The 27,243-nt window shown below is 39.3% G+C and overlaps 1 protein-coding gene across 11 annotated transcripts in view; it reads right to left on the reverse strand.

Annotated features, from left to right (window-relative positions):
* Positions 1–27,243, reverse strand: part of LOC148393348 (neurexin-1a-like) — a 181,131-nt gene that overhangs the window by 28,398 nt on the left and 125,490 nt on the right. For all 11 annotated transcript variants that reach the window (XM_088384596.1, XM_088384601.1, XM_088384599.1 and 8 more), the window contains one exon: positions 19,874–20,055. In XM_088384596.1, the coding sequence (XP_088240722.1) occupies positions 19,874–20,055 (182 nt within the window). The remainder of the gene's footprint in view (positions 1–19,873; positions 20,056–27,243) is intronic.

Below are 27,243 nucleotides of genomic sequence, written 5' to 3' on the forward strand. Positions count from 1 at the left end.
ATCTCGTTCTCACAATTTAACATAACACTGTGAACATTAGTCTCATGTAATTACCTTGTAACCTCTAAACCTCTAAACGTTTACAGTTCCCTTGGAGATATATCTTCTCCAACAAAATGATTCTGATGCATAATGTGTTTTTTGTCAGGCTAAAATTATTATAAAAAAACTTGATGCTCCTTGCGCAAATTCACCTCACATATCCTCTTTAATCTTTCTTCTTTATTGGAAACCCAAAATCAATATCACTCCCCTTAACCCTCTCATTCTTATTAAAGATATATATCTTGTCTGAAAGAAAAAAAAATGTTGCTTGTATTGAAAAACGATGTTCATCTCCTGTGCTCAATAACAAAGCTAAATAAATAGTGAGATGCAGCTAGTTTGAAGTTTAAAGCATTCATCCACCAAGACATACTATACATATCACTTATCCTGCCATGACTCGAAGGCAGAGGAGCCTACCATAGGGGAGGGTTGTACTTTTTACTTTTCCGAGCACTTAATACAAGTCTCCATTCAGATTGTTTGGATGTAATTGTCACACAGGTCGGAAATCAGCATTGTATCTGAGGGGTTTCCGGTTTTGCAATAGTCCTGATCAGTTTATTTAATATCTGCTAACACTAATATTTTAGCATTTCACGGCATATTTTGGGTAACTGAAATTTTTACTTCACTTCGATGCAGCATTGAAGGTTGATGTACTTCCATTTACCATATTTTTTCTGTTAAAACGGAGCACACATTCATTCTTTAAACTCAATTTGCCTGAAGACAGGACTATTTAATCTATTTATCTAGAGCAAATAAATAGATGGCATTTTACCGTAGAGGAGCAAAGCTTGCTGTCAATTTGTTTCGACAATGAATAGCAGTTGCTGTTTCTACTAGTTAAATATGTAATTCCTTACAAAAACGTGGCTGCTTTTGGCATCTGAGATTGGGTGAATGTTGGAACTTCCACCTCGCAACATGTGTTGATGGCCATTTCGATGTGATTTGACATGACTGACATAAACTGTTCATTGCCTTGATTTAGGAAACGGTGCTGTTCAATAAATAATAATGTAGATAGTATTTTCTGATGAAAATGAAATTATTTTTGGACTATGACATCAATCATTTTTGAGTGGATGATGGAGGGTGCGCATAGATATGATTTCCGCCTTACCCCTTAAGTGGATTTCGATTTCAATGTGTAATGCAAGTTGCCAATGATGGTTGCCCTAGGCAAAATACAGCAAAATATAGATTCATCTGCTCATCCACGCAAAACGGTTCATATACCAAAAATAATACATAAATAAAGGTAATTTCTCCATGTACATGACTCAAATTGTTCACAAACTGTTGATAAAGAAAAGTGAAGTAAATTATTTCCTTTACTTTTTTAGACAGTCTGCTTCTAGCCATCTAGAAATGTGTACAGCGCCTCTGAAAAAATGAGGGATGATTGTCTGTCCACTGGTCCTATTTTAGAGGAGTCCTGACCCATCATTTTGTGCCTGATGGCTGCATACACACTGCGCTGCATATAAACACCACATTGGACAACATATAGCCAACAACATGATGTCTCCTGACCCTGCATGTATTTGACAAAGGAAAAAAAAAACATTCTTGGAAAAATATTCATCCAACATTTTTTAAAAAAAATACAAGTAATATTCCAAATTAAAAAGCAAACAAACCAAGTTGTGTATGAGTTCCTTGCTGGTAATGAAGGCTACGTTTTTGGATCACAAGCTAAGCGAACAGCCATCAACACTATGCCAGCTTCCCTTGACACACCATACATGCATGCGTCACCCGCCTCTGCACTGCAAGGGTGACAGTGCAGTGTCAAAGAAAATCCTTGTTAGGGCCACGAAGAGCAAGGTGACACGTCTCGGCAGAGCTGCCATTTAAACAAAGTAACCCTTGAACCCAAAACTTCAACACACATATTTAAAACTACTGAATAACTTTTTAATTTTGGGGGTTAAACCTTTTCTAATATATTTGAGTGTTATCTTATCGGAATGGCACAAGGGAACAAATGCTCGGGAACAACTGGAGTACTAGAGTGAGTACCTGCCAGTGCATGCATCAACACTTTGAACGGTGACACGGCATGTAGGCTCTAAGTGACAGACCAGGCGCTTTCATTTGCTACAGCTTTGACTCTGCTTCTCGTTTCCTCTTATATTCATAACTTGACAGCATGAAAAAAATCAACTCTGTGAAAAGAACAAGTCTAAAACAGCAGGATAGATTGCTGGGGGATGTCGGCATTGGTGTTATATTGAAGTTGATTTTTCAAGGTCTAATAATGACAGCATTTTAAATGAATGGCTGAAGTATTGCTTGGAGAAGAAAAATAAGTCTGGCCTCTTATTTTCACAGTGATGTTGCTCAGACCACAGAGTTGATTATTTGACATTCATGCATTGTTAATCATTCCTGACTGGACCCTATTACCATGCACCTTGTAGCAATTGAATGGTCAACTAGACGAGCTATTGACACATTTTAATTGGTGCATAATCAGGATGCCAATTACACTTGCACTAATGAGAGGAAATTGATTATTACAGCAGGTCTGTGGGCTTAATCACAATAGAATTGAAGCTTCAGTGCTGTATTTTTTTTTTTCTAGCAATATTCCAGTCTAATGAAACTATGCCCATTTCCATCCTGCAGTCTTCCCCAAACCACAGCAACAAGTCTACATAGTTTGTGTAATAATGACGTTTGTTTTATGATAAAATATTCAGTCAAGTAACTAAGGGAACTGTGGCAGTACGGTTGAAAATAAAATTATAACTTAAACACAACTGATCATTAAATGAAAAAGTGTATCTCAATGAGGAATTTTACCCTTCTTTTGTGGTGAAAAATGAACTGTGCGGGGGAAGCTCATGATGCAGACTAGTGTCAGGCCAAGTGAGTTGAAACTGATGGTGCACATCATTAATAGTCTGAAATAGACTGAACATTTTTACTAGGTCGCACTGTTAATTGACAACGATACTTGGGCTGGTGCCTTGCAGCCTGAGGCTCTCCCTCTTTCCTCAGTTTTTGCTCTCTCTCACTTTGCTTCGATTTTAACGTCCTATTTATTACTCTCTTCACTTTGCCTGCTAGTGATTTTTGCCTCCTGCTCACATCCCTCTCCACACTTTTCAATGCCATTTTGTCCTCTTAACCTCTTCAATCTTTTCCTATTGAGGACTTTACAGACAGGACATGTGGCACACTTACTACATATGTTGAAACAACTACCTAACACAAACGTTTGAAATTTGGTTGTCTCTTTTGAGACAGAGTCTCGATTACAGTACAATGCCAGAGGTATCATTTCAATGCACCAAGACACTGAAAGAGAACCGGATGAATGAATTGCAACCCTTGGTTGTTATTTTTCATCATGTACATCTATTATTGATCTTATGAAACAGACGACCCTGGAGCAAAGGTGCAGGGAATGACGTGTGCTTGATATATACATGGACATATGGAAGAGCACTGATATGATGGGTCCAGCTTTTCCACTGACTCCAGTTATTACCTTTCTCATGATAAGCACTCTATGACAAATTATCATGACAAGTTGCATTATTTTTCAGTTTACTTGAGAAAAAAAAATCCTGTGTATGCTTTTCTATAATACATAAACAAATCAAAACATGTCTCAATTCTTTTCTTCCGCAGTTGGGATACATTTCAGTTCACCTGTAATCCTAATGAGGACAAGTTGTAAAGAAAATGGAGAGGTGAATGTATTCGGTAGTACAGTACTGAGATTGAGGATAAGAAAAAGCATGTATAACAATGAAGAAAAAAAAATACTTTTAGAAATGATCCATGACAATGTTTTGTTTATATGCACGTCAGCTCCATTTAACATCACTCCTAAGCTCCACGATGCATTTTATTCCCCGACACTATAGCCAATAAAATTCTAGCTGTCATCTCTTGGGCACCAACAGATAAAATAAAGCCAAGGGGGACAGTTCAGTTTTGATAATTGAGAATGAGATAATGACTTTGCTGTCATTAATCTCTCACCCCGGTACCTGAAGGAATGAAGGAATTGATTTGTGTGAATGAGAGAGTATTTGAGGACGCAGGTGCGGCAAACAGGACTAAAACGATGAAGGGATGGGTGGAAGACACAAACCTGGTGGACTTCAATTGGAGGTAGAGAAAGCAAAACAAATGAGTGTATTAAGACTATCAGAAGGGAACAAAAGAACGAGGCCAGACTCCACACACCATCAGATATTACGGTGTGTCCAATGTCCGTTTGCTGACAAAGGCAGATAGATAAAAGTTGTCCAAATGCCTGGCCATCACAAGCTATTACTCTATTGCTCAACCACAGCTTCCTGCTTTCCGGACTCAGTGATAACCTGCCGGGCATCTCAGTGTCATGAAGGGCTCACCTGTCAGTAAACATGAGCATTAAATCATAACCACACATATGACTAAGTAAGCTTTTAGCATAATGAGCCTGTAAAGAAGCCGCTGACCAGAAGGAGGATGGACGGAGTGAAGTTAAAGGCCTGAGGTTGTGGTGCTGCTGTCAGCTTTTAAATGTAGGGAGGCATTTATCATCAGCAAGGTAAGCGGGTTTTCTCAAAGCAACTCAGGCGAAAAATGAACAGCTGCCATGCCTGCGCTTACAAAGACCGCACCATTCTTTTTGCCTTTCACCAGCCTCGCTTTCCAGCAACAGGAAACTACTCAGACATAATGGCATTCCAATACTACGCCACAGGCGTCAAGCTACAAAAAATACATGAACATATAGGAGAAATATGTATATGCAAAACAGACAGGGCGGCAAGAGCCTATAGAAATTTCCTTCGGAATCAAGGTTGATATGAAGAACTGCAGACAGAGAGGCTCTTTATTAGACAGAGTTTGCCTCACATGAGGTCCTTGGTGTTACAAAGGCTTTGTGCAGAGCACTCAATATCATATATGATTTTGAAGGTAGCCTTGATGTGGGTTCTTTTCTTTGAGTTTCTATAACTAGGAGAGAATTGAGGCTTTCCCAGGGTTGCATCGGGTATCCTTCTGAACTGGTGGGTTCACTCTAATACTCATTTTCTAGCTCTATGAACGGAGGGTTTGTGCCTTTGTTTCAATTCAGTTCAGAAAGATTCGTTTTGCTGCGGCGTGCTGAGTGACGGGGAGGGCTGTCAAAAGCCTTCCCATGGGTGCGCTCACCAGGCTGTTCAGTACTTCTGGCCAAGGAGATTCACTATGCACATTCTATTTTATAGCCCTTTCTTATTCATCATAACACAACTTCAATTTTATTAACCTCTCCAGCCAAGCATACATCATTGCTTCTGCTGCCAGTCTATTTCTCTCTATTTCTATTTACGCAGCACGCTGCTCAACCCGCTTCCCCACGACGCCCATGAATGCATATACACAATGCAAACTCGCAACCGTAATCAGATGTAGCAAGCAGTTAGATGGAGGGAATTGATGCATTTCTTGCACTCCAGGCTCGTCTTTATCTTTTTTACTAAAAGGTGTTGCTTCCCTATCGTGCCTCGCTTTGGGGTCATATCCATCTAGTTTCTTGTTCGGCATGAAATGTCGACAGGACCAGAATATTAAATTGAAAACACAACAAGCGTCACATAATCTTTACATTAGAAGCAAATCAAATAACATAAACAGTTGCAGAAATGATTACATACATTCATGGTCAAACGGCATAATAAACATGAATATTTGTGCATCACATGATATGTTGATTTTGAGAATCTAGAATGTATCTTGAAAGTACAAGCTAAAAAGCAATGAGATGTTTTTGTTGCTCCAGCTTTTGTATTGTATAAAGTGAACTATTCTTAGTTAGCATTATTGTATTTTTTTTGTCTAACCTTTATTTACCCAGTCAAACAATTAAGACCAAGTTCTTATTTACAACTGCAGCCTGACACTTAATACTTCTACAGACCCAAATCCACTCAGTCAGCAATTTTTACGGAATATAATATGATGACATAATAAACAAACAAAAATAATCGGATTATATGTTTGCATCATATAGACGACTCTTTTTGCTGCTAACTTATCATAAACTGTGCTCCCCTCAAATGCTATTATCGGGCATCAGATAAATGATAATAAGCAATGCCTCAAGAGAAACAATGTTCTATTCCTCATGAAAGATTTATGAGTTTCCTCCTGCTACAGTATGTGCCGCCTGAGAAGAATTCCATGCAAAGACAACTCTGTCATAAATGTGCTGTCCAGGCCATAATGAGAAAGATAAAAACATTTAAAAATCATGGCTGCTTTCTCATTGCTGTGCATATGCATATGCTGTGGCGCCTTGCTGCTGCACTTCAACAGGAGGAAAGCACAGTTGTGACTTATGCAAATGGAAATGCTTTCTTCCAGCTGTTCAAGAACAAGATATACTACATATGCAATCACCCGAAGGACATCAAGCTGGAGAAGGCTGGAGGCCCGGGTGATGCGCAACAGATTTATTCTATGTACAGAATGTGGTGGTTTGATGTAACCTATCACACCAACAAAATGTGCAACTTGCAAACCAGTTGCTATCCAACCTTCGGCCCCCGTCTATTAAAATGATTTTATCACTACTATAATATTTATCAGGCAACCTGGAAGCGTTTCTCAACACGAATCTTAGCAGTGACATGTTTTCCGAGAAGCAAATTCATTTTTGCAGATTTTAATCAGGGAGTATAATGAGAAAACTGTTGTATTGTACCGACTCCGTGAACACTTGGTCAAGATGTGGTGTACATTACCATATATGTCAACATGATGACAAATGACAATATTGAGTAACAATAAATAGATTTCAATGCATGTTGCCCCAGGAGCAGTTTATGCAATTGTAATTTGTGAGGAGGCAGAGGTGTTTGTACAGTAATTGGTGGATGTGCCAAAGAGTTGTTGTGCCCTGCTTGATGGGTCACGGAGCTAAAATGAGCATGGAATCTGGAAGCGGTTGCGGTATGAATACTAAACGGTGATGGTCATGCCAGGCCTCTGGCTTGGAAGTCCGATGAGAAGCTGAAATAAATAGAGCCGCTCAGGTGTAATATAGTCAGGAAGGCTTGGGTCCTTATTAAAGCAGAACTAAGCCAACTCTACCAAACCTTAATTTGTGGGATGGCTTAATAGATGCTTTATATTTGTGTCTATTTGGGCTTGTATTTGTGTGTATGCGAATTATGCATGTGGTGCACTTCATGCGCTCCAGAGCCATGCTGGAGGCAAGTCTGCACACGCACACTGTGTATGATGTCACATGGTAATGGAATTTGAATTTCATCGTTTCCTTTCAGTGTCAGGTTGTTTCTTGATCCTCATTTCAGCTCAGAGGGTAAAACCAGATGGTAAATGATTCCTTCCGTCCAAGCTGGCCTTATTTTAACCCGTTGATCAGATTTGCGGAGGCAGGGAAATTCATTTCACTGAAAACTATTTTACTGCTCAACAAATTTGTACTGCATTTTTTAATTGAACATCCACCTAAGCTCTTCTAGATCATTTTTGCGCTAATTCCAGGTCTGCCTTGATTTTCTCTCGCACATCAGGTTTTCATAATAATCAATAATCAAAGTGTATGGAGCAGTTGTGCAGATCAAAATGCAAAAGTGAGGGAAAACCAACACTAAATGCCATCTATGAACCAAAAGCGAGGTAAGCATGCCTCTTTAAAGAGAAGACAAACGGCAAAAATAGAGAAAAACATTCTGTAATACGCCTTCATGCCTTCCTTTGTCTCTGACAAACCTCTCAGTCTGCTTGACAGCATCGTAGCTGTCAAACAGATTCCATAAATATGTAGCACAGAGATCAACATGCAAGGTAAAAGCTGTTACTGTCACTTCTCTTTGGAGTCAGTGATGGATAATGGCATTTTGAAGCCGACAATCTGAAATAAGCAGAAGATGATGCACCATCTGAGAGTTGCGTTTAGTACCATAATGGACACGGTGAGGATCAAATTGTAGTTAAAAAAAAAAAGAAGAAGCTAAGATTGGCCCGACAAAAGACAACATTACTGTGTTTGTTCACTGGAGGCATATGGAAACAAATGATGTACATGTAAAAATCTAATTAATGAAGCCGAATAATAATAAAAAAAAAAAAACTTTTTGGAAGAATACATTGGACAACATTTGGCAATCTGTACAAAATTATGCTTGTTTATTCAGTCAGTATTACTAATGTAATTTCACCAGCTTGCTTCAAATGTCAAGCGTCCTTCCACCTGGGAGCTGTAGGGCAAATATTTGGACTTGATATCATTGCTTGTTTTCAGGCTCCCCGTGCTCTGACATGGTGACAAAAATAAACATGAAAACTGTGATTAATGGGAGGAGTAGATGTCTGGATTTCGAATTGTGTTGCGCCTCACAACTCTTAGCATTTTGTCCCTCATCAAAACATCCACCCACTATTTTACTCTATTCATTACGTAACTACAATGCGGGGGAGTTTCCCAAACAGTATAAACACAATATACCCACACCTATTTCCAGCCATATCATGAGTAAATCTGGTTTATAAAATAGAAATCTACTTTATATTTTAAAGGTTGCATTTGAATTTTAAATAATTATACCTTTTCTTCTATTTGGATTAATAGAAAAAGTGCCGTATAATCTTTTATTTTCATATTTTCAATGAGGCCCAGCTGGAAACTAAAATGAAGTTCTGTCACAGAATAAGTAGTTATGCCTTTTTCAATTTAAAATAATCCACACTGAAAGTAATGTTAAATTGAAAAAATTAACTGCAGCCAGGAAATTACTGGAATACAGTTTTGAATATTAAACGTGGACGTTTCAATAAAAAAAAGGCAATCACTTAAGCAATTGTCTCAATAATGCTCGTTACTTGATGTTAAATTCATATCCGTGTTAAACCTCATAGGAATTGTTTCCGACTAGGAAATCCACTACAGTGCTCTCTCTCACTGGTTTAAACTTGCAGACACCTGCGTTTTATGCACACCCCGTTGGGATTTACTTCACCAAATAAAACTTTTTGATGGATATCTTGCCTTCCCTATTTGAGGTGGGAATACAAAGCATTTTATTGACGGGCCTTTGACAAAGTGCTGATGTGTTAAAGTGAATATTGGCTTTTCTGTTTGTCTATGACAGCGTCCATCTTCATTCGGCTGCCTTAAACCTGCTTCAGAACCTATTGGAAATGAATCTTTTACTACACACCTTCCATTACTCCCCCTCTCATAAATGCCTCGCCATCTTTTATCTGAAAAGATGACACTTCCATTATGGTCTGCCACCATCTTACTGCCGCCCAGTGAGTTGTGGTGTTTGGGAGGACTGATGTTGACCAACACAACAACAGCAGCAGCAGCAGCTGCAGCAGGAGTCTCTCACTGTGCTGGATGGAGCGGGTGACTGCTCATCCAGATCCCACAAAGGAAGCACACAGGAGGGTCCCTTGCACACTTATTTTCATAGTCTTGTTCTTCACCTCAGAATTCCCAGATACGCCGCACAACAACAAAAAAAGGATAACACTTTGCCACCAGGGAGAGAAAATGTGGGTTTTGTAGTGTTTGATCAAATGAATAAGCTGTCAAACTGGCAACAATTTTGGTCCAAAAAGAAATGGGTTCTAATGGCTTGTCCCTCCGCTTCATTGTAGGGTCATCATTAAAACTGTCCGCCAACACCTTGTTTTGCAGTTTGAGAGTACACACAGAGAGCAAGATAATGTTTTGTTATGTGAAGCTGTGTAAATCTTTTGATTATCTGTATTTAATAACAAGAGGATGCCTCCATCCGGTGTGTGTGGGTTGACAAAAACAGCCTCCAGCCCAAGTCTGAGTGTTTCACTAATACACACACATCAGATTGCTGTCCACATTGGTCTTACAAGTGATGGATGAATTATGAATCAATTTAAATTGATCACTTAAGATCCATTCACGCTTCAGACTTTAAGCGACTGAATTGATCTTCTCATGCTATTTGCTTTCACATTTATAATGCTGAGCTTGTGTATGTTTTTCTGATTGATCACCATTTTCCACTGCCTACATTCGGCAGATTTCATTTTTCTTTTCCTTTTCTATTTGCGCCCGACACATTTCTACCCATTTATCAAAAGGCTTTGGGGCAAAACCGCTTTCCTCCATCATGATCTCATCAGCCCTGAATCCTTGACCTTTGTCCTTCGCTGCAAATGTCAGCTTTCTTTACGAGGCCTGTGATGGGTTTATTGAACAGGTCGCGCTCCCTGACACACACGTGCACACACTCACGCTGCGACACACGAATATGCACGCACACACACACGATCAGTCATTCATTCATTCATTGCACATGCATGCACAGACTACCATATGATGATCGAGGCATCCATTGGAAATTCACAGCCCACATTGGTGGATGGAATGAGAACCCATCACCCTCCATGCAACCACCACAAATAATAGGATTTCATGGGGACTGATATTGCTTCCTCTAAAGCCTTATGGACCGTTAGGCTTCATGGAAACGGTGTCCTGTAATTGAGGCCATTCCAATAAGAGCAGCTTTAAATGGTATAACAAAACAAAGTAACAATAAACACAGTCATTTAAGTCATTCCATGGCGTTTGTGTCTATATTATGGGAATCAAAAGAACAAATAAAGCATGGCTTCAAAGAAAAGCATGTAGTTGTGTAAGGTCTGGTCTCAGATTTATACTTTTAGCCAACACGGCCGAGTGATCGGAGCCCAAGCGCTACTATGATGCCAAACTTTACCCTTGTGACGGTGGGAACAGCTGGCGATGGAAATTATAAAACATCTTTCTCCTAAAGGATGTTTTTTTCCTTATCCCCTTACATTTACCCAAACTAACATCTGTACATGTCTATCTAAAAAAAATGAATTTAACTTAAACCAGCTCAATGAGTATATAAGACTTTTTGCTTCTTTCTCTACCACCCATTGGAGGAATTCTATTGCTATTATTTCTAAAAATAGTTCTTGAATTAGTAAAAAAAAAAAAAAAAAAGGCGGTCAACCAGTGTCCCAGAGAAAAACGTGTTTGACTTAGAAGATAAAATGCATTATATTGAGATTGGACTTTTTATTGAACAACAAATGGTCAGACAGGATGAACTTGGCAACATGTGGTTAATCAATAACGACAGGAATGGAAATCGCTTCTTCTACTTTATTTCATTCTATCTGCTTCTTATCACTCTGTGCCTTCACAAGATTTTATCAAATTAAGTCCTGACAATGTCCTCACACTTTATCTTTTCTTCAGCTTTCAACTTATGATTTGCCTCCAACTCTTTGATTGTCTTTGGATCATTATCAGTTTAGTATCTCACAGGGAAAGGTAGCGGTAATAAAAGGCAAACAGGATGGAGCCCAGGCAGTTTGTCATTTTGTTTCATTCCCAACACCCTTTTTTTGTCTATTAATGTTTTTTTATTTATGGCGTCAGACTTCATCAAGAAGTTGGCCCCAAAGATTATTCCTCAATAGTTCTCTATAATAAACTAATATGACTCTCAGAGAATAGTCGGGTAGTTGTCTTCATCTCTCACCTGGAAGCTCCTAGTGAGGCTGTGATTTAGTCACACAATGTACACAACTGTGCATTCTTTAAGGCCAATTGTCACTGTCATGTCATACATGATTAACTCAATTATCCACAGCTCACAAATATTACGGCCTGGGTAGGTAGAGATCTGCCATTTGTTTTATGACTGATGGAGTCAAATGCTTTTAGTGTATGACATGACTTTGTTTCTAATCTACAGGAGCTATTAAAATTGCATGTAATGGTAATGACACTAAAATGACTTGGTTGACAAAGTTTGCGAGTTTATGGACTGAATGCTTATAGATTAAAACGCAAACAGTCTAAATGACTGACTAACTGGCTGTGTGGGTTTGTGTTGCTATTGACTAATAAGCATAATGTGAAGAGCTGGCGCCCAAAAGATACATTTCCATACTGTAATGGACACAGAAATGATTTGTAGTTGGGAGATTAGGCACTGGGGGATATGATACAAATTAGCGGAGAGTGTGAAAATATCAAAATATATTTTGGATGCACTATTTGCATAACTTGTATTTCTGATCAGACAGAATAAAGCTTCAATCGTTAGGCGAGTTTTAAAATGTGACTTCTTTTAGTGTCAACTTCAAGGGAGATTCAGCTGAGGCTGTGGTATTCCCACAACAATTTTCTACATCTTTTATAGCCTCTCTCATAAGACACAAGACTATTTCGCAAACTATGCTGGTAAATTAAAGAGTTAAGCAGAGGCAACTACTTCAAGCATAACTGATTTAATAGGCCAAGTGAAGGGAGGAGATGATGACAGTAAAATGAATTAGGCCCACTTGCTCTTTTAATTACCGTTGTCAAGGTGTTTACTTTGCCCTTGTTGGACAAACACTCTAAAAGATCTTTCAAACAAAGTAACATGAGGCAGCAAATGAAGTCATAAAGATTAATACGTATTATATGCTGAAACATTTACTGCAACATTAAAGATAACTTCAGCATTTTTGGTGTGTCCAGGGACACGTAGCACAATGCATAGTTGACAAACAGACTTTAAAAAGGTCACAGATCCATGGCTGCTCCTTTCACTTCTCATCTGAAGGATTTAAGAGGATAAAGACAGCATTTTGTTGTACTTTCATCATGGCACTATGAGGTGTTCTGTGGTATGCAGGATTCAGATCGCTGCAGCTTGGGTTCTAACACCAGAACAAAGGGATCAGAACATTTTATTAGTCCGAAAGACTTTACATTGGCTTTTTACTCCAGCCTGAAAGACATTCTTGCAGTTTTATTTGATATTTTTTCTTTCTTTTCTTTTAAACATCTAAAAGTATTATTATTTCTTGTTTGCCTTCAAATGTTGTATTTTGCCTTTAAACGTTGTTTTATAACTATGTGAAGGACAGGGAGATGAAAATATGCTTTATAAATAAAGCTGTCTTGTCCTTGTCTTTAAATTATCAATTGTAAAATTATATAACCCGAAAAACATCTACTGCCCTTATAAATGTACTTCCTTTGTGTGGGAATCAACCAGCACTAAACTTCAGCATTTCAGACTTGAGATATGTAAGTGACAGCCAGTGACTCAGTAATCATTTCACAGCACAAATGCTCTGCTAAGTACATAGTGCAGACAGTGTCCTGAATCACCAGGGTGCAACTTTTCCATCATTTTCCACTAACCAGCAGGTAGAACATTCAGAATACCATACATTTTGTAAACCAACACTGGTACTGAAGTAATGATGCACTAACTCATTCATTCACTTTCCAAGCACTCATCTGTATTTAGAACCCCTTTTTGAAAAGGAGATATTTCATCTAAAGGAGCAACAAAAGGTTACAAAAATAAATTGCAATATTCACATTTTTTTAAAACTATGCTTTGTTTTTATTATTGCTATATTCTTAAAATCATTTTTGTTCCAGAGCAGCCCAGTTAAGCCTTCAATAAGTTGAATCCGACTTACTACTGTTGTTCAGGCTGGTCTGCTGCAATGGAGCAAAATGAATGGAGGCTAAATTTAGCTCAGCCCGAGGATGGGGGCAGCTGTGTCAAAAGTCAACCGCTATGTCCAATTCATGCTGTGGTGCTTCAATCTCCATTAAAGAAAACATATGCATAGTAATCATGGCAATGCATCATACAATCAATCTCTAGCTAAATTTAGAGAAATGCATTTGAATCGTGATGTTGGCTGTGTCGATACAAATCAAATTCATTCTTCAATTTGTAAAAAAATAAACAGAATGTCAATGTTGTTAACCTCGCAACCCATACATGAGCGAACGACGAACAGGCTAACGGTCTAATAAGGGAAGACGATGAAATCGAATTTCCTTCATGTTAACCGTGGCAATATTGCCAAGCCCGTAACGTATTGATGCTCAGCTTTGGGAACGACGTTGGACACCTACTGTGATTTGTAACACTAATAAAATAGAAGGCACATCATTGTTCTGCATTCAGAAACACACATAACTCTCTCTCCCTGTCGCGCACACACAGTCATCCTTTGTCATGGACCACTTGGCCTTGTCGTGGCAAAGAGAATGAACAAATTGAGAAATGATTGGAATTGAAAGATGAGTAATCGCAATTCTAACGCTGCCCCCTCGCAATATGGAGATGATGAGATTTGATTCTTTGAGGTCAGGTAACATCATCCAGGGTGAGTGGCTGCTTTGACTGTGACTAAAGGGATGGGATGCGATTCAGTCTCACATTCAGGCTTTTACCAAGATCGCTCACTCCTACCGCTACATGAAATATGAACGTAAAACAAACTAAAGCAGTTCATCTAGATAAAATAAAATAATGCACCAGACATAAATCAAAGCAACGTTGACCTACATTTTCAAACATTAAAGATGTATATGAACATGAAAATCTTCAATATTTTCTGACAAAAAAAAATGTAAAAGGGGAAAATGTTTGTCCTGACTAAAACTCGATCAGCTTTTATTCACTAAAACTAAATGGATGAAATTGTTTTCTTGAAATAAAATAAAGTGGGGCAAAACAAAAAATGTGATGAGATTGACTAAAAATGCTAGAAACTAACAAGCATGATTCAAACTGGACAAAAAGTGAGGCTAAATTTAAAAATGGCAGATAATATTAACACTAATCATCGCAGAGGGACTAAATGAGGTCAGTGAAGCTCCCCCATCCGTTCCTTTCACTGCTGTCTCTTCAACATGGTCAGCTTTAAACCCACTATTACGGTGGCATTAGCATAGTCTCATAAAAGTCCTTCTCTCCAAACGATAATGACCAGCACACAGAAATTCTGCTGAAACTGTTAACTGTGAAATGAGGAGAAATTAGGGATCAAAGTGAAAAAGCATCTGGTTGCATCTTGAAATGCTTTTATACGTGCATTGCCAATTGACTGTATTGAATTTTCTGATTTCCTCTTGTTAAATGAAGGAGAGGGGAAACAGAAGATGGATCAAAGAAAGCCCCTGCATCGACATCCCACAAAATCTTTAACCCACAGAGACAACCGGGAGAAACGGCATTGCAAGTGAAAAGAACTGACTGAATGCACTGGACTTGTAAATTATGAAAATTCAGCTGCAACTCAGACCCAGACACGAGTAAATTAAATTAACCCTTGAACATATAACAACTCTCCAAAATTGAGGAAAAAAAAAAAATCTATGTAGTGATTGCCCCAAGCTGTTGATGACACCCACTGAACAAGTTCGGTTAGCTCAGAATCTTTGATCAAATCTACCAAAATTGCATAACACCATTGCATGAAAATTTAGACCTGCTTTTAAATAGTCTAAAACCAAGTCTAATTTCTCTCACCATATTGTTAGATGTGCTGTGAGCCTACGATCAAATTCTCTCAAACACCTCATGGAGGGGTAGCACATTCTCTCAAATTCACAAACATTGTAAACAAGACTTAATGTCTCGATCAGCACGAAAATGAACATGCACCATTTTAAAGCCAAATGTCTGTCTAGGAAAATAGGGGCCATATTGTAGAAAATGGAAACAATTCTGAGACTTGAGAAGTAATATTCATGCCCGCCTATTATCATTGAATAGACTTGTGATGATAACAACAATTCAATTTTAATGTTGTTGTTGCAAAACATAAATGGAATATGAGGGCAATGTCTCTATACTAAGCTACTGTAGCCATAGAAAATGGCCAAGACAAGCGAGCAAACCATGAGGTGGCAACGGTGGCAATAAGGAACACATTAAAATGATTTAGCGTGGGATGGTGATGGGAAGTGCAGTAGAAGAAGAATGGCTGAGTGATGTGCCTTGAGCAAACAAATAGCGCAAGGACAGTGCATACCATAAATCCCGCGGCTATCGCATGCAAGTCTGCAAAGAGCATGGGAGGTAATTACTGGCTCTGAGGCATTAACCCTAAGAAGGAATAAGATCTACTCCCTTTGCAGGTGTATCTAATAGGTGCATGGGGGATAGCGTGACACGGTTTGTCTCTACGGGCCCACAGCTCCTCTCCCAGGTAACAATCTCACCTCAGCATCAAATTTGAATCTGGTGTCATCATAGGCTCATCATTCGGCACAAAATTCTGCATACTGTGTTCAGAAACTTACACATTGAGCTTCTTATACATTTGTCATGGTTATGTGTTGCCCTCAAGCTGTTTTCCCTGATTAATAGGATACGGAGTGAGAGTTGAAATTACAGTAAAATTGTGATCCACAAGAGGGAGAAAATCCCCTTTATGGAAGACAGCTAAAGAGAAGCAAGGGGAGCAATGCTCCAGCAGAGAAGTCATTATTTCTCAGAGATCCTCTCATCTATGGAATACATTAACTTCACAGTACATTGTCTTAGCCTGAGTGCCTTCATTGCTTGTTTTTTTTTTTTAAAGTTGTGTAGGCAATTAGAAGAGAGAAATCGAAGGCAGTACTTGGAATAGTCCCCAACCCCCCCCCACATAGAGATTTTAGAACTGGCACAAAACAAGCTCAGTGGACCTCCAGGGACCTTGCATGAGAATGAGGAGAAGCTCCAGGAGTGCTCAACATCGCTGCTCATTGACAGCAAAATACAAACTCTGAGCAGACACCACTTTACAGACTGAATGATTTCCTAAAAATAGACAGATGGTTTTAGAATGGAGTCAACGGTTGTTGTTTGGCCCAAAAAAATATGAAAAAAAGTTAGGAATTTAAACCTTCCTTAAGAGAACTCTCAAGGAAATATACCGAGCTTACTACTTATCCTTACACATTACAGCTGTTGGGGATTTAGTGAATGGAGGCGAGAATTATGATCCATGTGTGTCCCGCTCTGTTAGCCCTAGTCAGCTGTCACTGGGGCAACGCCGGGCTGTTAACTGAATAAAAATGTGCAATACAATGTTTCACCTTCACAACATGCTGGAGTATGAAAGAAGAAATGTGTTTAATTCCATGGGAAAATGGAGACAAACATGCAGGTAGGGATAAATCTGAAAGGGAATGTCCATGCATTAGGTTTGCTCCACTCACAATGTGAAAATGGCATAAGGGTGCGTAAATGACAGATTTCAGGGAGCGGGAGAATGTGCAGAGCTAGAAAAGTGCACATAAAAGGTCATCCATTGTCTAAGCAAGTCATGATAAGTTATCGCTGGGCATTTAAGTATATTCCCCAAAAAATCTAGAAAAATGTCTTCAAGCTGAGATGCAGAAAATCACAGCAGGGGTTGCAACTCGGAATTATTTTGTCAACCAGTGCTTAAACTGCACTGTGTTACCAACCGACTGTCAAAGCCAATACAATTTGAAAAAGTACTTTGCCATGTGCCCAATAAAAAAACAACAACAACCCACATTTGTTGATTTCAACTAAACACCTTGACCAACAAATTGTAAGCAGTTTGGCGTCAATAGACTTACCATTTTTTTTCTCCCCAAAGCTCAGCGTTCCTTATCTACCTTGAACTCTCTCCTTGGACTCGAGTTTTTCTCCTCTATTAGCCAGCCTCGCCTCGCATACACCCACTCACTTCACCTGCAAAGCCCCTCTGAATAAACAATTTAACTGACCAAGATGTGTCATGTGGGATTTGGAATGCACATCGGTCTTTAATAATCAAAGATTAACGTTAATAACAATTACTATTGATTGTCTAATATAAAAACTGGTTCGGGTGTATTAAGAAAGACGTCAAGGTCCAGGTTTGGACCAAGGTCTACAAAGTCTCCAAGGATTTGTTTTAAAGTCAAAGCTAAACTTTAGGTTCACCAAAATTCACATGGGACAATCACTAAGTGCTGGAGCTATTTTAACCATGTAGACTTACGTGGCTGTATTCTTCAATTAAAATAGATCTGCATCAAGGGAAATAATCTTAATTGCATTCACAAAACAAGTAATGATAGGCGTAGTGATTATAGTCAATATCCAGTACACCCTGAATGCATAATGTCACTGCTGAGATTTATCATTTAACCATCTACTACATGTGAGGGCTTTTTTTTTTTTTTTTTTTAAATCATGTACAGACCGCACAATACGGTCACAAACTTGTTGGAGCAGTCTAATGAATTTAGTGCAGCACTATGGAGCATAAATTGTTTCTATAATGGACGAAAATGCTGAAACCTGATTAGAAATGAAGTCTTCCTTCCGTATGTGCTACATAAGCTAGGGGAGAGTAATCGCTATACATTTGATGGTTCACTGATTTCACTGTCATCATCTTTATCTGCAATGAAGAATCGGCAGCAGGGAGAGAGATCACAAATCTATCGAGCTGCATTTAAATCACAGTTTCCAAGTATTACACAGAATGTTCCTTCTTTGAAAAAGTGCAAACTGAGATTTTGTCCTTCAAGGCCTGATGATTTTGCTGTCATCATGAAATGGGAGTCTGCGATTAGGTACGTGAGGGGGGCCTGGGGGAAAGGGGTGTGAGAGAGTGTAAATACAGAAAATCTGGTCTAATCCCATCTCATCGAGCAAAAGATAAGACACTCCTCCTTCAAAGAGCAGTCGAGGTAACGTGAGGAAATAAGGGGAGTGAGGGGGCAGGGGTACCCAAGGGGAATCATTCTTGACTATGTTGGTTGGAAAGAATGCATTCTAATGAACGCCAGCTCCAGATAGGGTTTTCGTCATACTCAATAAAACACGTACAGTAGTTACTTTTTTTCTTTAATTTATGATCTGAACTAGATCATTGAAATACATGAACTTTGGATTCACTCACTTCATGTCTCTGTTGTGCATTTCCAAAAGTTACTTTTCTCATTTTCTCTGACAAAATGCAACAGTCTCAAAGCCCGCCAAATTACTGTGCATTAATGAATAAATAATTACGAGGAAGCAACTGGAATGACTGCTGATGCGAGAGGGGAAATGATTCTCACAAGCCACTGCCCCCGCCAGTTGAACATGCCTTATCAACAATTTCTCCCTGTCAATTGAATGTTGCAACAACAAGGCAAGGGATGAATTTGCTGTAAGCCGCAGGAGCTTTTCTTTTCTGAGTTGAACAAACCAAGACTTCCCTTTGGTGTCTGCATGTCTTTACTTTTTACACAGTAAAAATACAGAAAATCATGAATATATTATTATTTACTTATGACCTATACTACTGTGGGTTTTACTTTAAAAAATGTCCGCTCATCAGTCTAAGGTCTTTTTTTGGACGCTGGTACAGTTTTCTATTGTGGGTGCAATGTCGTGTCACCTGCACTCAATATTTAAATTAACTGCAAAGGTTTGTGACACATATAACAAGCAAGCAAAAGTCTACCCCCCCACTCAAAAAAACAAAAACAAATACAGAATCACAGCATTAGCCCATCTGACTCATCTTTCTCGACGCTGTACCAATTCTTTTTAGTGTCTTGTTAGAGTGTCGGCATGACATTTGGAAATTAACGGTGTGTACATAACAGGTTATCTACTTTTAAACTGGCTAGTTGCACTCAGATGAAAAGCTGTGCGTTAAAAATATCTTAGGCTTGCTGCGCATAATGCCCATAATGCACTTCCACATGAGTGAGACAGACACAGACGTTCCATTTCCTCAGGGCAGGCCTGCTCATGTCAGTACACACTGACTTTGTGTATATGTTAATGTGTGGATACCTTGACTAATACAAAACCAATTGCACATTTATGTATCGGAGTTTCCAGTGTGTCGCTTATGTTTTTAAATGAACCATCCTTAATCATTTTCCATAATACCCGTGAAAGCCAATAACATTTGAAAAAGAATACTAGCTTTGGCTAGCAGGGACCTTTTCTTATGAAATAAAAAAAAAAAAAAGCTGCTTGTTGTTGAGTGAGTATGTTTTTCCACTTACGATGTGCAGTTTCAAGAAGTCTCCAAGACCAGAGGAGCTATCCACCCTCACCAGAACAGCATCTTTCAGGTGAGTGCTGAAGCCAATTGCAAGCCGGTCTGCCCTTGTGCTGGGCCGGTCATTTGGCGGCCATGTGTATGTGATGATACCACCATCACGTCCAAATATGTAAGTTGTTCCAGCTGGGGAAAAAACAAGACAATCACAAACACAGCATGTTAATATAGTGAACGCATACTCATCCCTATAATATTGGGAATACTTTAAGAAGCCTTCATTTTCTTTTAAGGGTTGGACATCTGTGGCTTTCCTCATAATACTGTGCGCTAACTCTGCTTTAGTGCTCTGCAGGGGGGGGGGATTCATCTGAATGCTACTGAGTGTGCAGTCATGTCCCTGTTGCTCAAGTAACTGGCATGCAAGGCCATGTCTCTTGTGCTTCATTAGTGGCCTCAAAGGCTGCGGCATTATTGACTGACCGGTCCAATTATGGCTTTCGGTGACCTCTGCACCAGCTATTTCCTGTCTCCGTGAATTACATTGTTGTCTTTAGGAGACCATGAACACGACCTGGAAGATAGTAGAGTCATTATAATTACCTTGCTATTCAGTGAGATAGACCTCTGCGGCATGATGCCACTAATAGATGGGCGTGATACTTTCCCAAATGATGAAGGAAGTGGTCACTTAAAAGTGGGAGTCTGTGCATGAATGGAAACATTAGAGTAATATTGATGCTTGTCAGCATAACATGCATGTCAGTTTTGCTTGGTAGAGGGAGTCTTATATTTATTCCTTCACGAGGGATTAAAGAAGGTTATGATCACATGCACACAAATAAACTAAAAAAAAATGCACTGCCAGTTTTTTGTTGTCAGCATTTTAAAGATTTATTTTACAAGCATACACGTTTACTTGACAGCTCAGCTTTAAAAATAATGAAATGTGAAATAGAGTACTCAAGCCTTTAGACACCATTTTCGTTAAATGTTTTTTACTCAGATTGTGGCTTTAGGCATATGTTTTCTACAAAACAATTTCAGTCTCATTTCTTCATTATGGTTAATACACAATCATGTGTGAGCTAAAACTAATTCGCAATTAATTATCAATAGAGTGATTAACAAATGTTACACCAACAGATCTGTGGCAGGATTTATTGTATATATTTTTTTGGAGTGCATATAAAAGCAGAATTAAATAAGACCTAGTAGCCATGTTGTCCGCATGGATTTAGTGTTTTGAGGTCTTCTACAAATGAAAATACATTGTGTAATATATTTGTAAGGCCGACTTTTTTCCATGAAGTCTAGAGGCTGTATTGCTCTCGTTCCACAACTACGTGACTGATATTGGCCTCTTAACAGTGCAATTTCATGCTAGCAGTGTCTGAGTGTTTTCCTCAGAGCTACCAAACACTTGCTCCCTGTTTCAGATTATTACAATTAAGCTCCTCCTAACGATGTAAGATCCCCCTCAAGCAAGCGTGTTCCCTCTCCGTCTCCCTATATGATGTGACACTCACTTTAACTGGATGATCCCCGAGTAAGACACGACACCATCGCGCATTTTAAAGGACTGCGCCGAGTAAACCTTGCTGCTGACAAGTGTTTCAAGGGACCAATCTGCAAGATCTGTGAATTAATATTTTTTTGTTGCATTGGAAACCCGCAATTGCATCTTCTCCACTCAAGACATCCCAAAAAGAATGTACGCTTATTTTATGAATGAGAAGAGTGCTTCAGAGGTAATTGTGAATTGCTAGTGACGGCTCCTCGAGTCCACTGGCTAAAGAATATGGCTTGGTATGATTGGCTGAGATCGCACCCACACAGGATGTCTTTCTGCTGACCTCTAACACCACTAGCACAAGGAGCCTCATATTACTACTTATTCCGAGAAACTAAGGAAGAATCCAATCATAATTACATAGATGTGATGGTAATATGAAAAGGAGACAAAGCGTTATAGATCTGCTTTCCATCAGCACCTCACACAACTCTGATCACTACCAGGGCTTCCCGTAATGTCTGGCGTGTAAATATAGATTACCTGACGTGTGTGTGTGTTTTTCGGTTAAGTACTGACCATTTCCATAAATCTAAATACAATATAAAAATAGGACCTCCTATCAGCCCAGTACATAATAGTATGAAGAGGGTTGGCATCAAATAGACAATGTCTTTAGAATGGAAATGAGTTTAATTAGCGTAACAGCCGCCACATCACTGCACCAATTTTGTGTGACAGAAAAGAATTGATTAACATTTATAACCTATATGTTATGTATACCATTAAAAGAAAGAAAAAAGGTTTTTGTTTGCTTCACATCATGGGGGGGGGGGGGGGACAATTAAAAGTGCCGTAATGATTTGTATTGGATTACTATTCCCGATACTTGAGAAATCGTTAAAGGGATTTATGAGGACACTATTCCCCATTCAAACTCTCTCGATGCCGGTGAAGTAGCTCTCCACAATCAATGTTCCTGAGGCTTTACAATCAATGTTTCTGAGCATTTACCGACATCAGAAAAAAATTATCACATGCAGACCCACATCCTGCAGTTTACCTCACCCCTGTATCAACAATTAAATCATCTTATAGGTCAGTTGACAAGATGGCAAATACAATGAGCACTAAAGTCTTGCCTCATGGCTATTTAACTGTCCTTTGACCTCCATGTATCAACTTAATGGCAAACATGAGTCCATTGTCGTGAGCTACACTTTATTTGGTGGCTCTCCATGTACTTCAGGTGTGCCGCTTTATGCCACACGTCATTATGACACGCATAGCCACATGTACGCCCGATCGGGGCTAGAAGCCATTTTGCAAGTACCCATTCCATAATTAACGTAATTGGAAAATGAACGTCTTGGAATTCCATTTAAATGTACTGTGTGTGAATTGATCTCCTGCATTTCCATGTCATATAGAGCATGCGCCTCTGTCTGTGCTGAATTCAAAGACGATAATGAGAGCCAGTCCCATTTAATGGCAAACAAGTTGGCTGCGTTCCCTCCCACCGCGGCGCAAACATCCCCTTCTAACTGCGCTTATCTAGGAAATTACTGGACGGTACTTAATTCATTGCCCACTGTGCTTTACTTAAACAATTGAGCTTTCTCATGGCAGCCATTTGTTTTCTATACAGAGAGACCCTAAAACTCCTTCCGACATTTTAATGTACAGGGGCTGAGATGTTCCTTTGTGTTTGACTTTAAAAAATGACTTAAAATAGTCCATATACTGAAAAGTCATCCTGCTAGGTCTTTGCAAACATTTTATTGGCACAGTTCCACAGTATTGTTTGTCACTGTATCCATTGACTTACGAGTCTTAAGCCCTCTTTCATCAAGGCAATCCCCCATGTAGCATTTCGGACAGTGCCAAACCTGTCTTCGTAAGCCGATACGGATTCCTCTCCTCTCTCCCCGTCTTACTCTCGGCTGGACTAAATTGATGTAATTAAATTAAGTGGAAACAAAACGCGGGGCATTGCTGCTTGGTGCCTTTGATTGGTATTAAAGTCTCTAAGATGCCAGCTCCAGAATTACAGAGCAACAAACGTAATAAAGGAGAGAAAGCTCAAGGCACAATAAGAGTGAAGTGAGCACATCCAAAGCAAAGAGAGAAAGAAACTAATGAAGGTCCTGTGATTAAAAACAAGCCAATTAGAAAGTAGAGTACAGTGGTTTTTGTGAAGTGTCAGATTGAATGTTATGCTGTCTTGACTCATCTTTATGAGAGTAATTAAATAGAGGAGCAAACCAATCAGGTCAATCTAGAACCTCTAATTTTCTTGAAGATCTCAATTGTGAACATCGTGATTTATTTAATCTCTCTCTGAATGCGCTCAATTCCTAGTAGATACCAGTGAGAAGATGATTGATTTTTTTTTGTGTGAAGTACACCATTTTACTTGAACAACCAAATCTACACCATCAACAAATTTACAAACAATTAATTTCTTGCCTGTCAACCCCCAAGTCTAATACTGTGAAACATTCTGTACAATACAGTTGCGGTACATCCCTGTCATTTATGTGTACACTGCTGTGCTGAGATAAGCTTAAACCTCACAGAAACTGGCCTCAGGGTAGCCATACTGACCAGCTCGTCATGCTCTTCATGGTAAGGGCCCATCAATTCAAGGCCGAGGATAAATCAGTAGCCCCTAGGCTGCTAACATTGTGCCATGAGTGCTCAGTCGACCAGTGTCCCTTGAAGCATTCTGCCCCCTCCGCTGCCATGCTCACTTCCCCTAAGCCCAAAGTGAAACATGAGCCCCTGCCTTGTGGAGCAGAATGGCCCATCCAGTCTGAGCTGACAAGACCCAGTGTCCTAACGGAGCACTACGCCCAACGGGCCCTTTGTTGCTTCGACCAGCTGCATATCTGGCATCTCGGCCAACCTCCTTGGCGCTCATAGAGGTGTCCCACAGTATCGACAGCTTCTAATTTACTCTCTCATCATCACCTTGCCTGGTTTGCAGCTAATACACAATGCACCCTTTCACTCAGCTCATATTAGCGTTCTCGTTTGCCAGTAAACGTTGATTGGATGTTTCTGCATCCAGTGTTTAATTTGCGCACATCAAAAAATAGACGGAGAGAAAACAAAGCGTGTGATTTTCTGCTTAATATAAAAAAAAAAAAGCCTCTATGGAGAATCGTGTGCCATGAGACATTAGTGTCATCATTATTTGAGTTCAGTGAGCCTGTGTGCGATCCCAGACTCTAAACATTTCAGCTATCTTCTTTATAGGGAGCAAGCATGTCTGCAGTTCTCGTTAGTGGAAACAAGTGTAAGGGATAATTACACAATGGAAGTGAGGCAGAAATCAGAATCCAAGGCCAAGGCTCTGATATGAGACTTGTCTCGTTGCTTGTGCGCCATGTGCATTCCAACCGGCGTCGGCATGAATACAACCCACACAAAGACCATGCTTTAAGATCACAAGGAGCAACCACGTTTTAAAGAAATAATGCATCAAGAGCCAGTACAGTTGTAATACCTTCGTCCTATCCTATAATTATTTTCTATGAGAAAATATATAACATCTCCGCAGCCCGGATATTTCACACACAATTAAAGGACCTAAAACATTTTTCCATTATTTGAAAAAGTATTAGACACTAGCTTGAGGCAGCATGCATACATAAAAACTCAAAAATAGAGTGTAAACAATGCCTCAGAAACATGTTCATCACAATCATAACTGGACGTATGGTAAATTGTCTGTTTAAGGCATTTGCGTAAGGCTCTTCCAAGAGACACCTCTTGATTAATGCACAATTTTTATGTCATGCTTCTTTGGCACAGCTTCATTTTAAATGTTTATTCCATTTGTGAGCCATGTGGCCCAAGAGATAGCGAGTATGCTTTGGCCTTAATTGCAGGATTTGACATCAGCTTTGCTTATTACTCCTCAGCCTCAAAGAGTGGGGAGATATCATTTAATTAGCTGCATAACTTCAGCTAATAATACACAAGAAGTAGTTAAGAGACAGTAAGAAAGCTTCAATTCTTTTCACATTATATGTATTTCTTTACGTTTGCTCGTGCTGTGGTGGTATGTGTCCACTTTGACTTTTTAACAGCTAGTCATTAAATAGTTATTGAACGATGAATGCTGCTGAATTCTTTGTAAAATGACATTTGTGAGCTTTGTGGTAGTGTGTTGTTTTATTATCATGTTATCAATCATTGCACAGGTTTCAGATTAGAAAAATATTTTTACATTTACACATATGTAGAGCATGATTGAGTTTTATGATCCTGGTGCTAATTTGCAGAATGTTTTTATTATATTTGTGTTTTCTTGTCCGTCCACATTTATTATCAGACAGTAAAAATGTACTGTTTATATTTATGGATATTTTTAAACGCATGCATCCTGTGCCTTCCCAATATTTACAACACAAACATACCAGGCATCTGACAACAAATAGATAGAAAGCAACAAATGTGTGTGGGTTTGCATCGTATTCCGACTCTGTGTTGCTTCGTGTATGCTAATATTAGCATGCACCTTGGTGTTCAGCAAGCATTTTTTTATTTTTATCAGTCATTCCCAGCAGACTGGAGGCTCGAAGAGATGGAAGGAGCAATGAGGTTGCTTAAATCCCACACAATCCTATTAGAGTGGATTAGGGCCCAGTCACTCGACTGCAGGTGAGCAATTGTAAACTGCAGAAGAAATGCGAGTCATAGAAATCCTCATCCCAAGGCCCACCATTTGTGCAAAGGGCAGCCATAATCATTTCTTATGCTGTCATCTGAATTTGAGACTATTACTGTACTCAGTTCCAATTTGCTGCCTACATGTGTTGATTTTTTTTTCTCCATTTTTTCAGTCGGTTAGTGTATACGTATCTACTGTGTGGGAGGTGAAAGTGCATGTGTTTGCAGTGCCATGACAGTAAAGATTTGAAAATCCTTTTTTTTTTTCATGCTTTTCTTGCTTCATAGTTTGGATTAGCTTGTGACACTGTTCCTCTTTAACACATCTCGTCATTCATAGTATTTAATATAACACAAGTTAGGGCTGTTGTACTTATGCTGTTTAACTGTTTAAACAAAAAAATGGTGAGCTTTCTAATGAACGAGTAGAATTGCAAGAAATAAAACTCGGGCAAAATTGAGTTTTCTTGTTGACAAGAGAGGCACTACGACCATTCAATATATATGTTCAATTTCTGTATTCAAATGTATTTAACAATACTAAAAGTACCACAATTTGCTAACCGAGAAATACTTTTGGATTTAGGATTGCTTTACCTTTAAAGACATGAGCCAGAGGTGTAAACAAATTAGATCCTGATGATTCACAATAACTTGGGGAGAGAACTCTCTGACTCAAGCTCAGACAGAACCCAGGCATGTCAGGGGGAAACATCTCCCCCTTGAGTACCAATAGTCTATTCTTCACGCTCTTTCATGCTCTCATCTTGCAAATCTCTAATCCGAAAGCCGGATGGACACATTACTCATCTGAACCTTCCCTGCTCACCACACGCGCAGTCAGGTCTCATTTCCCTCCATGCCATCTACAGTGTGGTCACCGCTGGAACCACACAGACCACTGCGGGCGCAAAACACTGCCCACTCAGTCTGCTTGGATGGGCTCTGCACACCAACAAGGGAGTTGAAGGTGGTTTAGGCAGGAAAAATGAAGATGAGAGGAGGGTGGGGTGAAGGGTAGGAAAGATGAGTGGAGGCACACGCCACACTGTCGGTTAAATGGAAATGATGTCCACCATAGGCAAAAACTACAAGTGTGGTCTTCAGTCTCTTATCCATGGGTCAATAACCACCTAGGCTCTCTTTAGATTACAGTAACATGTACTCAGATCTATATCAGC

This window comes from Syngnathus floridae, chromosome 9 (genome assembly GCF_059516105.1).
Source record: "Syngnathus floridae isolate MCC-2025c chromosome 9, RoL_Sflo_1.0, whole genome shotgun sequence".
NCBI classification, from domain to species: domain Eukaryota; kingdom Metazoa; phylum Chordata; class Actinopteri; order Syngnathiformes; family Syngnathidae; genus Syngnathus; species Syngnathus floridae.